Here is a 16,091-nt window from a genome sequence, read left to right on the forward strand (position 1 = left end):
GGAATGTGAGCCCCTTTAAATTATCAGGCCCGAGAGGCGCTGGAATGAAACAGCCGTCATGTCGCTGCCCTGGAGCTGCGGGATTGTCTCTTGCAGCCCCTGGCTACGCAGGCTCTAGACTAACTGACGCCAAGTAGCCGCGAAGCGCCGCATCCCAGCCACGGCGACTGGTGATCTGTGTCCAGCAAAGCATAGCCAACCGCTAATCAACGTTATCTCTGCAGCCACTGGGAATTCCTGTCAAACAACCTGTGTCTCCTGTCCCCTTTTTCCTTGAAAAAACCGCTGGTAACCGAGGCTGGCGGAGAACCGCCCAAGGCAGCCTGGAAGGGTGAAGGCCGGGCAGCAGGCCTCACTTTGTTTTTGTTTTGGAAACAGGGTCTTGCTCTGACTCTTGGGCTGCAGTGCAGTGGTGTCATCACAGCTCTCTGCAACCTCAAACTGCTGGGCTCAGACGACATGGCCTCGGCCTCCCAGAGTGCTAGGGTTGCAGGCGTGAGCCACCGTGCCCGGCCCTTGACTTTAACTAGAGCAAACGCTCTAAATTATATCTTGTGCGTTAGCTTCTTCCTTTTAGGTGGAAAATTCCCCCCAATAGTGTATGGAGCGGGTCCTTATTTCCATACTCTGAATAACACAGGATTTTGTCAGTCTCCTAGTTAATGCGGGAAAAAACGTTAGCAGTCAACCACTAACAAAGTGTAAGCTGGTGTGACAATATCAATATCGGACAAAAGAGACAATCAAGGCAAAAAGGATTTAAAAGGGCAGGGTGATATTTAATTTTGATAAGTCACCCTCTATCAAGAAAGTAAAATAGCCATAGGCCTTTGTGTATATTTACATAATTGTCAGTGGTGATTTTATATGGTTTAATATAATATCTAATTACGTAGCTTCAAAACATATAATGCAAAGACTCAAATACGAGGAGAAATTGCTAAACCTGCGCTTGTCATAGTGATCTTCAAAACACTTCCTTCAAAGGCGGGCAGATTGGGAAGAATAAATAAGGATAAAGGGGATGTAAATAGCATGGTTATTAGGAAGAAGCTCGACCTACTAGGTATACGTGTAAACCGCGCATCTATTTCTGAGCACATTCCTGGGGTGCATCTCGTTCCTACTAGCACACAATACGCATCGCGGGTTAGTTGTAAACGGAAGCCGTCTGGGAATAGCGATTCACCACAGTTCGGGTTACACCCTAAGAAAACGGCATCCATAGAAAGGGCGGCATGTTTCACAGCCAGGTTTTGCAGACAGAAGAAAAGCCAGCCCCAGCGAAGAGCGTCCTGGGCCTTCTGGGTGGCTTGCGTCGAGGACCCCCGGACCCTGGAGCCCGGCCCCCCTCCTGTCGTCACCCTTCTATTCTGGGCTAAGGAGCTCAGGCTGCTCCCACATGGCCTGGGAAACGCAGTCCCCTAATCCGGGGAGTAAGAAGACTTAGAACTGGCCAGGGCGGGGGTGGAGGACCGTCTCCAGGCCCCGGGCCTGGTGTGTGGGAGACATCCGGCCGGGCCACCTCTCTTTGCAGTCCTCCTTGGGGGCCTGATCTGACCCAGGTCGGGGCTGCTAGTGCCGCGAGGCAGGGAGCCCTGCCGGTCTCTCGCTGTCACTGTGGGCACTTGGCCAGGGCTGCAAGGCCTGCGGATGCCATCGCTGCCTTTCGGGGAGCCGGCGTGCCAGACTGGGGCTGCAGGTCTGGAGGAAATCAGACCAGCCCAGGACCCCTCAGCCAGCTCTGAACACAGGATGGGCATCGTGCCTGTGCGTTAAAGAGATTTCTGCCTCGTGTGTCTCGTAGTAAAAACAAACATCAAAGAAGGTAAGAATTTTCTTTCTGGCCTGAAGTAGAAAGGAATGAGACTATGAGGGCAACAATCTTATGTTTTTACCCAGGAAGTAAATATAGGTTTGGTCTGGGGACAGAGGTCAGAAAAGCTCTTCTGTTATCTCATCAACTCACCCACATGGGGTCTTTGCTGCCTCTGTTGCTGGGTGTCCAAGATCTGGGTGACCGAGCCAGATCTCCATTATGTGGGCTCACTCAGTGGACGGATAAACACTTAACTACGTGCGTTTAAAAGGATAATGTCAGGCATGGATGCTGCTGTCAGATCCTAGAAGGACGAGCCTCACCTGCACAATGTAGACACGCTGGTCGCCTGGAAAGATGGCTCATCTGGGGTCACCCCCAGCAGGAGAAGCGGTTCGTCATTACCAACACTCTGAGGCTACATCGAGCTCATTTTCCTTGTCTGATCTTCCAAAGTTTTCATGTTTTTAGTGTTTCCCTTCAGAGTTATTTTACTTCCCTTTTTATTTTTCCTAGTGACTTCCAAATGTTCTCTGCCTGTATGTGGATGGCTTCGTCTTCTCTTAAGCAGCCATATGTGATTGATACCTGTTTAGTCAGAGCCGCTTTCTAATTTTTTTCTTATATGTAAAAGTTTTAGATAAATATTATTTATTGGTTTTTAATTGTAAAAATTATAGTAGAAGTATATAAGTTAAAAATGAAAATCTCTTACCCAACCTTATTCTCCAGCGATAATCACTATGAATAATTTGGTGTATACTCTTTGGTTTTTTATACACTTACCCACTTTGTTTTTATACAGATGAGATCATGTTAAACATACTCTTCTGCAATTTGCTTTTCTTCATGTAACAGTATATCTTGGAGACTTTTTTTTTTTTTTTAGACAGAGTCTCACTCTCTTGCCTGGACTAGAGTGCCGTGGCATCAGCCTAGCTCACAGCAACCTCAAACTCCTGGGCTCAAGTGATCCTCCTGCTTCAGCCTCCTGGGTAGCTGGGACTACAGCCATGGGCCATCATGCCTGGCTGATTTTTTCTATTTTTAGTTGTTTGGCTAATTTCTTTCTATTTTTAGTAGAGATGGGGGTCTCGCTCTTGCTCAGGCTGGACTCGAACTCCTGAGCTCAAAACGATCCACCTGCCTTGGCCTCCCAGAGTGCTAGGATTACAGGCATGAGCCACCGCACCCGGCCTATCTTGGAGACTTTTTCATACAATTACATTTAGATTTACTTTTTCCTTTGTCATGGCAGAATACTATCCTGTTGTTTTTAACGCACTGTGATGCATTAAAATATATTTTGTCAATTCTATACCAAGAACTACTTATGGTGCTTTTTATTTTAGGAGGATATTTTAGGAGATTTCTGAGAGTATCAGTTAAGAAGGTTCCTTATCTATGCTTTTCATGATAATGATGAACATTTGCAAAATGCTCATATACAACCTCCCCTCACCCTCCTAACAACCCCGTGATGAAGCTACCATTGTCCACACAGGGGAGCCCCAAGGCGGGGATCACATGCGTCTTTGCCCTTATAGCGATAGCTGGGTCCTCCCTAGCCCTGCCAAATGATGTCCATACATGAAAACACATCCTTTCTGTCCTCAGTGCTCCAGAGTTACAGCTGGATGTGCTGCCCGGTGGGAGGCTGCACGGCCTTCAGCTCGAGTGTTGTTCCCAATAGTTTATTGGCCCAGGGCAGTTATCACTTCCTCACTCTGCAGCAGACTCATATTTCCATCTCCAACGGCTTTTTTATACGGTAGATGACGGACAAGATCATCCTACCTGCCACCATTTTTGTATTTATAAATTGATAAGAAACAAGGTGGCTAAGGGCAAAAGATTTATTCAGTAACAACCCTTGACTCAACAAGAATCGGTGTCCGTCCTGTTGGTTCATGCTGCACTGGAATAGCATGTCTTTTGCTGTCTCCTAAATTTGATCCAGGGATGTGTTTTTGATTGTTGATATTTTAAAATAAATATGAATTGGCCAAGTGTGGCGGCATGCGCCTATAGTCCCAGCTACTCAGGAGGCTGAGGTGGGAGGGTCGTTGAGCCCAGGAGTTGGAGGCTGCAGTGAGCCATGATCATGCCACTACACTCTAGCCTGGGTGACAGAGCAAGATCCTGTCTTTAAAAATAAATAAATAAATAAGATTGATTCAGTCCATCAACATATATTGAAGTTTTACTGTTTACTAAGTGCTAAAAATATATTACCTATTATCCTTGAAAATATATAAATGAGAAAACTCAGTCTCTGGGAGTTTAAATACCCAAGAGCTAGTGAGAAGCTGAGCTGGAATTCTCACCCATATCTGTGTACTTCCGGAATCCAAATACTCTTCTATACACAACTCAGCGATGTAGGCAAGCTACCGATGTGCCAAAGCAAGTCGTGAGTCATCGATGGGCTCAACCACTGCTGAAGTCCTTCCTAGTCATAAAACTGTGTGAGTCCAAGGGGGAGGTTGGTTGATCATGATGGCTTCCCACTCAATCCCATACTTAGATTCTGGTTTTATGACATGGCATAGAACTGGGAAACATTTTGCACACACACAAAAGATCATAGTCCTTTTTTCTTTAGTTACGTATTCAAAATAAGCTAACCCAGTAGAAGCAAGGTGAGTCTTTAATTTTGATTTGCAAAGAAAAAGATAACTTTCTGACAATTCCCAATACCGTAACCTTCAAAAATAGGGAAGGGAGGGTGGGATAGAAGTGAGATAGGAGAAAAAATAAAGAAGCGGAATCCCGCCTTGATGTTAAGTCAGTGTATCTCACATCGCTTCCTGAAGCAGAGCTGGGGAAAGAGTCAGCTTTGGTGTATAAGAAGAAAGGTGGCATAACAATCCAGCAGTCCCAGTACTGGGCATGTGTCCAAAGGAAATGGCTTCAGTCTGTCAAAGAGACAGCCGCACTCTATGTTTATCGCAGTGCTATTCGCAATAGCCAAGGTACGGAATCAACCTGTGTGCCCCTCGGTCGATGACTGGATAAAGAAAATGTGGTACATACACAATGGAATACTGTTCATCCACAAAAAGGATGAAATCCTGTCACTTGCAACAACATGGATGAGCCTCGAGGACATTATGTTAAGTGAAATAAGCCAGGCACAGAAAGACAGCAACTGCGTGATCTCACGTATATGTGGAAACTAAAAAAATCGATGTCATGGGAGTCAAGAGTGGAATGGTGATTGTGCGGAGACTGGGGAAAATGGAGCAAAGCAGGAGAAAGGTCAGTTAATGGGTGCAAAGTTACAGTTAGATAGAAGGAGTAGGTTCGGGTACTCTGTTGCACAGTGGGGTGACTACAGCTAACAATAAAGCACTGTATATTTCAAATATCTAGACGAGAGGATTTTGAATGCTCTAAGCACAAAGAAATGATCAATGTTTAAGGCGATGGATATGCTGATTACCATGATTTGATCACAGAGTGTATACCCGTATTGAAATATCTCATGCACCCCATAAATGTGCACAATTATGATGTGTCAATCAAAAATAAATAAATGAGGCATAAAGTTTATTCAATTAATATTTGTGGAATCCCTAGTATGTTTCAGGCAGGCACTGAGCTAAATCCTGGGCATGAGACGGCAAATTTGCTCCCAGTCTTTGCTCTGAAGGAACTCACAGTCTAGTGGTAGAGAGACAGAGACAGGGTACTGCAGTGCGGTGTTGCATGGTAGAGTTGGAACAGGACACACGGGAGCTCAGAGGAGGGCACGTCAAACAGGCCTCCGTAAAGAAGGCGATGCCTACAGTGAGTCAGTGGCCAGCCAGGTGAGAAGTTGAATAGGAAGAACATTTCAGGTAGGAGCAAAAACACGAAGGTCGTGGTAGTTAAAGAGCAGAGTTTGAAGAGAGGAGAGAAGAGAGATGAGGCTTTGGGGAAGGTGGGTTCTGTTTGGGGTACAGGAGTCTGAGACCCCTCAGTGAAAGGGCTTAGCAGGACGCTGGGCAGATGGGGCTGAAGTTTCGGGATCATCTGGGATGAAGGTGTAGATCCGAGAGGTGAGAAGTGATAGTTGAAACTGTGGGAGTTAATTAAACCATCCAGGGAGCATATACAGAGTTAGATGAATAGATGTTTGAGACTAGAATGCAAATAAAAATGAACATTTCAGGGACACACAGAGGAAGATGAGCTCAAGAAAGAGAATGGAGAGGTGAGTCCCGCATCGCAGGAGCCGAAGGGGCAGAGTTGAATCAAGGCATGGCCTGCGGAGACGGGTGGCCTTGCCATTCTGGAGAGTGGGCATTGCAAAGATGGAGTATTGGAGACAGCAGTTTGGAAGGTTTTGATCAATAGTGAGGATGAAAAGGTGAATTTTAGAGGAAGTAAGGAGAAAATGTGTAGTCCGCTCTTGAGAGAAGTCTGGATGGGAAGAGAAGAGAGGTCAGGTGGCAGCTGGCGGGATACGACTCCTGAAGTCAGGGAGCAGGAGGAGGGATGGCTTTGAGAATGCAAGAGAAGAGACTTCAGTATGTTTCCAGACTGAAAGGTGAAGCCAGTAGAAGGTTGAAAACAGGAGAGATGGGGAATGACAAACGGAACTGTCAGGAGGAGACACCTTGTCCTCTGAGACAGGACGGGTGGGGAAGACGCTGTCACACGAGTCATGGACAGTTTGGTCCGCTTGAACTAACGCTCTGCCTGAATCTCCTTATCCAGATCCTTCTTCCTTTTGTCAACACACAGCTCGCTGTGGCTGGGACCTGCTGTCTGCTTCCCGCAGGAGCACCGCACTCAGCTATGGGAAGCGGCACCTCCGCCCAACATCACTTTGCTTTTCAGAACGCAGAGAAAGGTATGTGTTTCCCACCTTTGGCTTTTACCCCCAGCTTGGAATTGGGTCTATTAATGTACCAGCGACACTCTCATCACTAAATCTAAAGGGTATATTTGTCATTTGTTGAATATCGCATCTGCGTTGAGGTGGATCATGCTCTTGAAACAGTCTTCTTTTGGTGCGTGCTCCTTGCTTTCCTCTCCCCAGCCCTCTTCGCAGACTCATCCTCATCCTCCCGACGCTTACGTCCTGGTGTCCCTCAGGGCTCTGTCCCAGACCCTGGCCTCTGCTGTCTTTACACTCTCTCTAGGCTACCTCGGGGACCCCCATCGCTGTGGCTACCCTAAACCCCATGTTGCAAGTGGGGGAGCTTCTCGGGGTAGAAGCAGAAAACCATTACATTTCTCCTCATCCCAACTCTTAGAAACCAGCTTCTCCTCCTCATGACGTGGCTACCAGAATGTTCAGCTGAACCATGTTTCCTGAAACAAAATCTGTTCAGCGAGCGAGTGTTGTCCACTGGCGTTTACCCCAAACTGCGCATGTACAAGTGAATGAGATAAGGTTGGGCAAGGAGGGGTCAAACACATTCCAGGCAGGGAGGACAGCCCGGCAAGGGCACACGAGGCAGGAAGGGGGCATGTGGAAGGAACCGAATGCTCCGCATGAGTGGCATGAGATGCAGCTGCTGAGGTGCCCAGAGTCCAGATCACTGGGGACCTTGTAGGATTTTAAACTTTATCCCAAAGGCATGAAAAACCACGGAGGAATTCAAAATAGGAGGTTCTAGAATAAGATTTACATATTTAAAACATTCTTCTGGCATCCGTGAAGGAGGAATTGGAGGGTTAATAGCAGGAGGAAGAAGAGTTTAGAAGCTACGAAAGTTGTCTGAGTAAGAGGTGACGACGCCGGGGTCCAGAGCCGGTGGCAGTGGAGACGGCGAGGAGGGGACGAATTCCACCAGGATTCTGGAGGTGGAATTGACGGGATCCAGCTGATCCGACGTGTGGGGGGAGAGAGAAGGATGAACCAAGAATGACTTTAGGTTTTCGACGAGTAAACTGGGAAGCTGATGGTGCCAACGATTGACGCAAAGGTAATGGAGGAGAACCAGGTTTGACTAGAGGGAGGATGACAAGTGTATGCACCTGGGGCTGAGGTGCCTGGGGGACGCGCAAGTTCAGGCGTGGCGTAGGCAGTTGCGTATTCAGATCTGGGTTTCAGAGGAGGGGTTGGGCTGGACACTCATGTGTTTGGAAAGCACCAGAGTATCAGTGGCTGCTGAAGCGATGGGGGTCCCCGAGGTAGCCTAGAGAGAGTGTAAAGACAGCAGAGGCCAGGGTCGAGGACAGAGCCCTGAGGGACACCAGGACGTAAGCGTCGGGAGGATGAGGATGAGTCCGCAAAGAGGGCTGGGGAGAGGAAAGCAAGGAGCACGCACCAAAAGAAGACTGTTTCAAGAGCATGGTCCACCTCAACGCAGATGAGATATTCAACAAATGACAAATATACCCTTTAGATTTAGTGACAAGAGTGTCGCTGGTACATTAATAGACCCAATTCCAAGCTGGGGGTAAAAGCCAAGTTATAGCCTGGGATGAGGAGTGACGGAGAACATGGCGAAGGCCAGGGTAGCTGCTCACCCTTTGAGAAGTTCAGAGGGGCAGGTTTCTGTGTCAGACGCAGAGGGTCAGTATCACGCAGCATGTGGTCAAAAGCCAGACGGCTCGGGTCAGATCTGTCACTGTCTGAACATCTGAACCTGGAAACTGGCACAGCGTCATTTCCACCGTATTCTCTTGGTCAAAGCGGTCCCGGAATCCACCTAGACTCAAGGGGAGGAGACGCAGACCCCACCTCTTACTGAGAGAAGTGTCAAAGAATTTGCAATCATCTTTAGCCTGCCACGGTTCCAAACTCAAAGCTTCAAAAGGAACATACCTATAAGTAGCTATGTTTTCTTTCTTCTCTACCTATTTTGTTTGTTTTTTTTTTCCTGTAGAGACAGGGTTTCGTCATGTCCCCAGGCTGGAAAGCGGTGGCTATTCACAGGTGCAATCGTAGTTCACTGTGAGCTTGAACTCCTGGGCTCAAGCGATCCTCCTGCCTCAGCCTCCCGAGTAGCGGCCACCACACTTGGCTCATGTTTTCATTTTTTTAGTTTTTGTAGTGACATTTTCTTGTTATGTTCCCCAGGCTGTCTTGGACTCCTGGCCCCAAGGGCTCGTCCTGCCTCGGCCTCTCGAAGTACTAGGATTACAGGCGTGAGCCCCTGCGCCCAGCCGGTTTCCACTCTTTTTCTATTACTAATAGCGCTTACGTAGTCTTGTGCATATATCTTTTCATACTTTTGCCAGTTTATTTTTGTCTTAGACTTATTTTTGGTATAGTAGAAGTGCTGGGCCAAAGGATAAATATTGCATACATGTGTAATTTTGCTAGATGTTACCAAATTCTCCGTCAATAGCATAATCACCAGCAATGTTGTACTAGCTTGCTAACGTTGCCGTAACAGAGCACCATAGACTGGGAGGCTCAGACAACGGAAATTTATTTGTTCACAGTTCTGGAGACTGGAAGTCCGAGATCAGGATGTCGGCAGATGCCGGCGGCCTCCTGGGCCTGTCTCCTGGGCTTGCAGATAAATGCCTCTCCCCGTGTCCTTGCGCGGCCTGTTGTCTGTGTGTGTCCAAGTTTCCTCTTCTTATAAGGACACCAGTCATGTTGGATGAGGGCCCACCCTGACAACCTCATTTTAACTTAATCTCTTCTTTGAAGGCCCTCTCTCCAAATACAGCCACATTCTCAAGTACTGGGGATTAGGACTTCAACATACGAATTTGGGAGGAATTCAGTTCAGCCCATAACAAATGTATGAGAGCATCTGTTTTCTCACAGCCTCGTCAGCAAAGGGTGTGGTCGAATTTCAGATGTATGACCATCTAATAGATAAGAAATGATATCTCATTAGTTTTAATTTCTCTCTCTCTTATTATACGTGAGATTGAACATCTTCGTACATGGTTAAGCCTTGCGTTTTCTCCCCTCAGAACTGTCTATTCTTATTTACCTGTTTTTTCTATAGAATTGTTGTTCTTTTTCTTCTCAATTTTTAGAAGTTCTTTTTTTTTTTTTTGAGACAGAGTCTCGCTCTATTGCCCGGGCTAGAGTGCCATGGCATCAGCCTAGCTCACAGCAACCTCAAACTCCTGGGCTTAAGCAATCCTACTGCCTCAGCCTCCCGAGTAGCTGGGACTACAGGCATGCACCACCATGCCCGGCTAATTTTTTCTATTTTAAGTAGAGACGGGCTCTTGTTCTTGTTCAGGCTGCTCTCAAACTCCTGACCTTGAGTGATCCTCCTGTCTCGGCCTCCCAGAGTGCTGGGATTACCGGGGTGAGACACTGTGCCCGCCTTAGAAGTTCTTAATATAGTAGGACTATTAACTCTTTGTGAAATAAATTGCAAATATTTTCTCCTAGTTCATCATTTGCATGGACCCATTTTTGAATTAGCTTCAGCTTGTGAATAACATGAATTCAACCTACATATGGCACAGACTGAGACTTCCTGTCTCACAGAGGACTCTGGGTTCTAGGTCAGCTCACACCCTGCTGCGACCGGGGCCGGGGGGCACAGATATATTGGATCCTGCTAGGTGCAGAAACTTGCCAAGCTTCTGCCTTTCCAGGGACAGCCCAGTTACAGCTCCGTGCCATGCAGACAGCCTGAAGGCTCACTCCCATCCCATGCAGACAGCCTGAAGGCTCACTCCCATCCCCGCGTGTGGATTAATCCCCCAGCTACCAAGATTTGTGTCTGATCCAGGTCCCCCTGGGGGCTGCCTGACTTCAGTGCCTGCCACCAGCTTTGGCTATGGGTTTTGTCTTCACCGCTGGCACCTGGAGATGTCCCTTCAATGTTTTTGACTTCAGCTGGCTGTAAAAAGTTTCTTTCAGATTGTTTTATGCAACATTTTTTACGTGTGGGAGCGCGGGGGGTTCCTGCCTCTGCGCCAGCGTGCCATTTCTGATGGAAGTGAGTACTAGGCCCTCTGTTCTCCCTAAAAGGATGTCGTAACTCATTGAGCTTTCATTGAGTACCTTTGGCAAGCTTGCACTTCCACTAGAGAAAGGCACTTCTTCCTAGCAGCGTCACTGTTTTTCCTCAAATCGGTGTAGCACAGAGAGATAAATATTCCTGACAAAGGTCATGGGAATAAGAGGGTAACTTATTTTAAAAGTCTCTGCTATATTTTTCTTAAATAATTTATCTGTGCCACTGCATTCTACCATACCTTGCCTTGGTTCACGATTTTCTGAGTGTGAGGTTTTACAGCCAGGTGTATTTGTAACTTGCACCCTAGGAATTTAGTTGACACATGGCCCGAGTAAGAGGTGCCCACGCGTGTCACGTCGTGCTGTTGAAAAGGGACGACGGGATAAAGAATCTGAAGTGACCCTGCACCTCCCGGTGCCCATCGCAGTAAAAGGCAAGCCAGGCCCAGACAGATGAGTGAGAGGGAGGAGAAGGGGGTGAAGGACAGCTGTGGCCTGCCCCCCACACCCCCCCCACCCCAGGCAGGACTGAGGACAGAAGCATGTCCAGTCCTCGGCAGCACTGGCCCCGGGATGCCTCGGGCAAGCTGTTGACAAACAGCAACACTGATGTCCGTGATTTTCCTCAATAGTTCTTCAATTTTGGTGCAAGTAAGCATTACACGTGAAGCTCGCTAAACCTTCAGATTCTTCCCTGGGTTCCAGCTGTAGACGCTGACGCTGCAGGTCGAGGGGAGGGCCAGCCATCTGAGTGTTTGCCGGAAGTTCCCACGGAACCCGCAGCGCCTGCCCCAGGCAATAGTCACCGTTCTGCACGTGGTTTTACAGAATTCGGTCTGCAGGGCTTCCACCTCATCACTTCTTAATTAGCGAGTGCCTCTGAGGAATATTTACAGTATGAAATATTTTTCCATAGGAAATCAAATTTCGCTTTGTTTAATTCCCCCCAGTTTCTCTCTTCCCTCTTCTCCATCATCTTTCCTCTTAGGGAAATCGGCAAGGATTCCACTAGGTCTCTGACGCAAGCTAAATATATTAAATCAATCTGTCTGCTGTTCACGAGGCTGACCTGAGGCAACCCGCTGGCTTTCCTTGTTAATCCGGCTTTATCCACAAATAGTCCATTCATCACCAGCAGCGTATCCAGGCCCTGGAGCTTAAGAAGAATCTGGTTACTTATGTGGGCAGCTGTCCCCTTCTCTGGCAACAGTACTTGGCTTAAACTTCATATAAAGAAATAAACCTTGCCGTGATCGTGTAGCGGTTACTTAAAAAAAAAATAGAGCTAAACCTACACACCCCACCTGCCGTACACGGTCACCTAGCGCAGGGCCTGGCAGGAGGGAGGAGCGAGAGGCTGGGGGACAAACGGTCAGCACAGTCACGGGCGTGTTGTGATGGGGACCCGGAAAGCCCGCGGGGACGCGACGGACCTGGGGATGACAGGCAAAGGACCTGGGAAACACTTACCCCCGCTGACATCGTACGACGTATTGATCTGAGTGTTGCTTATTGCTTGTGCTCCCCGTCTTCATCTGGTCCGGCCCTTTTTCCAGATGAGCACATCGAGGACTTGTCTGAAACCGCGTCGCTTGTCAGAGCATTTCCAGGCCTAGAACCCAGGTCTCCTGACATCCGGTCGATTGTCACAATATCAAAACGTCCTCCCGATCGGTCCCCACATTCCCGACCCGTCCAGGATGCGCGTCCTTGCAGTCTCTGGTTTCCATCTGCTAGAACCCGGCAGCCCGCCCCGCGCCGGCACACTCGGTGCATCAGCGAAGGGCCGCGCCCGGGCCGGTGACGGGGGAACCGGGGCAAGGAGGGCGGGGCCGGCAGCGGGCGGACACTTCCTGTGGCACCCGTGGGCCTTGTCCTCGCACGGACAGTGGGGGGTCTGGGCACCTTCTCCTGCCCGGCCCGCTCACAGGCTGCTTCTCCGTCGCCGTCCAGCCTTCAAGGCAGCGGCCCTGATCCAGAGGTGGTACCGGCGCTACGTGGCGCGCCTGGAGATGCGGCGCCGCTGCACCTGGAGCATCTTCCAGTCCATGGAGTACGCGGGGCAGCAGGACCACGTCAAGGTACGCGGGATGCGGGGCGGGGCCCGGGCGCCTGGGCCGCTCCCGGGTTCCCTTTTCCCTGGTCGCTGAAGCCCAGCGGCCTCGGGTTCTTCCGCAGCTCCACGACTTCTTCAGCTACCTCATGGATCACTTCACCCCCAGCAGCCACAACGAGAGTGAGTGTGAACCGCCGCACGGTCACGGACACGGGGTGGGGGCGGGGAGAACGGGGGGGGGCGAGCCCGGGAATCCCGTGACCACTGGGAACGGGGGAGGGGCCCACGAGTAAGAGGCAGAGTGGAATTTTATTCTGGGTTCTCCTCAACCGCACCTGGAAACGAGCGGGCGTGCAAGGAGTTAACTGCAGAGTGCGGGAAGCACGAGGAGGGGAGGATGGGACGGGGCTCAGGAAGAGAGTGCAAAACGCCGGGCTCTGGGAGGCACCCGTTGAAAGCCGAGGGGAGGGAAGGGCGGGAGGGCCGCTGATGCCCCAGCATTTCTGGCCCCGGTCCAGGCTGGAGACGGCTGGAAGTCGCTGAAGGGCACTGTGTCGCTGGGGGGCACCACAAGTGCCTGCAAACCGCCTTTCAACCTCGGCTTTGCCCTTCCCCCTGCTTGCAAACCTAGGCCTTTACATTTCTGTGCGTTCTAAGTCTGCCAAATGCAATTTTTATTGATAAAATACAAGCAGACTAGATACCAGCTAATGTTCTTATCGACCTGAAAACATAACCTTTTCCTCTGTGCATCCTGGTCTGCTGTCACTTTCCCTTTCCTCCCCCCGTCCTGTGCTGGAGCCGATGCCACACTGGCCAGGTCCCCTTCGACGGCAGCGCAGGGAAGGCTATTGTGCAGCGCCCACGGACTGCGTGTCCCATCACAAGCAGCCCCCCTTTTCTGTCGGGCTAGGGGACTTCCTGAGCCGCATGTTCACTGAAGAGAGATTCCCCCAGGACTCTGAGGCAGAGAGATGCTGCGACTACGAGTCCATAGAGGTACCCGACAGTTACGCGGGGCCACGCCTGTCCTTCCCCCTCCTCCCCGACCACGCGACTGCCCTGGTGGAAGCCTTCAGGCTGAAACAAGTAAGCTCACCTGGGGAACCCGGGTCACCCCCAACTCTGCGTGATGTGCAAAGGGAGGCCAAACCCAGCACAGAAAGGATGGCCCCAGATTTGGGGTGTTCATGTCATGTGTCCACTGGGGAGACGCCCCCTTCGCTCAGCCAGGACCTTGTGGTCCATCAGCCAGTTCCTATGATTGAAGCTTCTCCTCCTCATCACGTAATCGCTCCTGGTCACTCACCGCAGAATAATTACTGAGCACTGCTTTGCGCCCACGTTGCTCTGGGCACTGGGGACATGCAGTGAACAAGACAGACGCAGTCCCTGTCCTCGGGGCCCTGATGTCCTAGAGGGTAGACAGACAACAAATAACAAATAACAATAAGTCAATCGTATAGTATATTGTTGTTTGTTCGGTTGGGTTTTGTTTGTTTTTTGAGACAGGGTCTTGCCCTGTTGCCCGGGCTAGCGTGCAGTGAGGTCATCGTAGCCCACAGCAACCTCAAACTCCTGGGCTCAAATGATCCTCCTGCCTCGGCTTCCTGAGTAGCTGGGACATCCAGCACACATGGCTAATTTTTCTATTTTTTGTAGAGACAAGGTCTCACTATGTTGATTCAGGCTGATCTTGAACTCCTGGCCTCTAGTGATCCTCCAACCTTGGCCACCCAAAGTTCTAGGATTACAGGCGTGAGACACCATGTCCAGCCTATATAGTATATTAGAAGGTGCTAAGAGCCATGGCAAAGAATAAACTAACTTGTGGGTAGGAGAGATGGCCATTTTTTATTTTTTTTATTTTTTAGAGACAGGATCTCGCTGTGCCACCCAGGCTGGAATGCAGTGGTGCGATCCTAGCTCACTGCAGCCTCGAACTCCTGGGCTCAAGTGATTCTCCCAAGATGGCAGTCTTACAGAGGGGTCTGGGAATGATTTCTGAGCAAAGGTGGAAGGTGGTGAGGGATGCACCATGGGCACGTCCAGGGAAAGAGCAGTCCAGGCAGAGGAGGACCAAATGGAAAAACCCTGGGGCAGGAACTTGCCTGGACTGTTCGGAGGCCTCAGGAAGGCCCTTGTGGCTGGAGCGGAGAGAGCCAGGGGACCAGTAGCAGAGGTGAAAGAGATGAGGAAATATTGGACATCAGGCACTGGAATGATATAATCTGACTTGCTTTTTAAAATAGTCATTCTGGTAGCTGTGTTAAGAATAGATGTAGGGGCCAAGGGCCAAAGCCCGGAGACCAGGCAGCAGACTACTGCAACGGTCTGGGCGGCTTAAACCCTGGCGGCAGAGGCAGAGGTGGTGAGAAGCGGTCAGATTCTAGCTCTGTGTCAGAATCCAATCCTTCCCCTCTTTCACGTGAATATGACACCCTGCAGGAGGAGTTGGGATGGGGCATTGCAGTGATGACAAGATCGCTCAGTACTGTCAACATGCATGCACTTAGTGACACTTTGCCGAGACAATCATGTGTTCCTCTCAAGCCGAAGGCAAGCAAGGGTTTTATGGAGTAGATAGGAAAGAGACAAGCAGTTCAGCATCTGCAGGAGGGACAAGTGAAAAGCAAAAACAAGGGCAGAAGATGGGGAAAAAGACAGGATTCGTGCATGGAGTCCCAGGAGCAGTTTGCGAGGCTTCCTTTGGGGGTCTTGGGTGATTGGGGTCCCTAAGCAGGAAAGGTGCGAGCCAGCTTCTCTCACGGACATCAGTGTTGTTGTTTCCTCTCCTTCCTCTTCCTCCTAGTAGCAGCTCCATGCTCGCTATGTCTTGAACCTTTTGTATGAAACCAAGAAGCATCTGGTCCAGCTGCCAAACATCAACCGGGTCTCCACCTGCTACAGCGAGGAGATCACAGTGTGCGGTAAGAGCCGGTCGGAAACGCTTTCCACGCCGCGCGAAAACCAGAACGCTCTGCCCGTGCGGGGACGGGAGGAGACGCAGGCTGCTGGGACGCGTGGCAGCGATGTGGCCAGGCCACGTTTCACTCCTTCAAACTGACCACTCGCGTGTTCTCTCCACATCTGCTTAAAGGAGAGGCGCTGCAGCGAAGGGGACCCGCAGGCGAGGGCCCGGCCTCTGCTTTCTGTTCCCAAGCGATTCACCCAAACTCACACTCTCCATTCAGAGCCGAAATCCCCGCACACAGCCAGGCCTCCTTGTGAGAGGACAGTTTATTTGTTGGTACCTGAGCAAGCCCCAGCGACTAGCAAATTATACCTTCCTCTCCTGGAGAGCAGTCCTGTTAATGACGATTTCCTCTGTC

General features: G+C 49.9%; 1 protein-coding gene across 1 annotated transcript in view; it reads left to right on the top strand.

Annotated features, from left to right (window-relative positions):
• Positions 1 to 6,604: 6,604 nt before the first annotated feature.
• PPEF2 (protein phosphatase, EF-hand calcium binding domain 2) overlaps positions 6,605 to 16,091 on the top strand; it is a 22,075-nt gene continuing 12,588 nt past the window's right edge. The window contains exons 1-5 of the mRNA XM_012650977.1: positions 6,605 to 6,659; positions 12,657 to 12,784; positions 12,882 to 12,939; positions 13,673 to 13,848; positions 15,575 to 15,689. Coding sequence (XP_012506431.1) covers positions 6,605 to 6,659; positions 12,657 to 12,784; positions 12,882 to 12,939; positions 13,673 to 13,848; positions 15,575 to 15,689 — 532 coding nt within the window. The remainder of the gene's footprint in view (positions 6,660 to 12,656; positions 12,785 to 12,881; positions 12,940 to 13,672; positions 13,849 to 15,574; positions 15,690 to 16,091) is intronic.

This window comes from Propithecus coquereli, unplaced genomic scaffold (genome assembly GCF_000956105.1).
Source record: "Propithecus coquereli isolate 6110/MARCELLA unplaced genomic scaffold, Pcoq_1.0 Scaffold343, whole genome shotgun sequence".
In the NCBI taxonomy this organism is placed as follows: domain Eukaryota; kingdom Metazoa; phylum Chordata; class Mammalia; order Primates; family Indriidae; genus Propithecus; species Propithecus coquereli.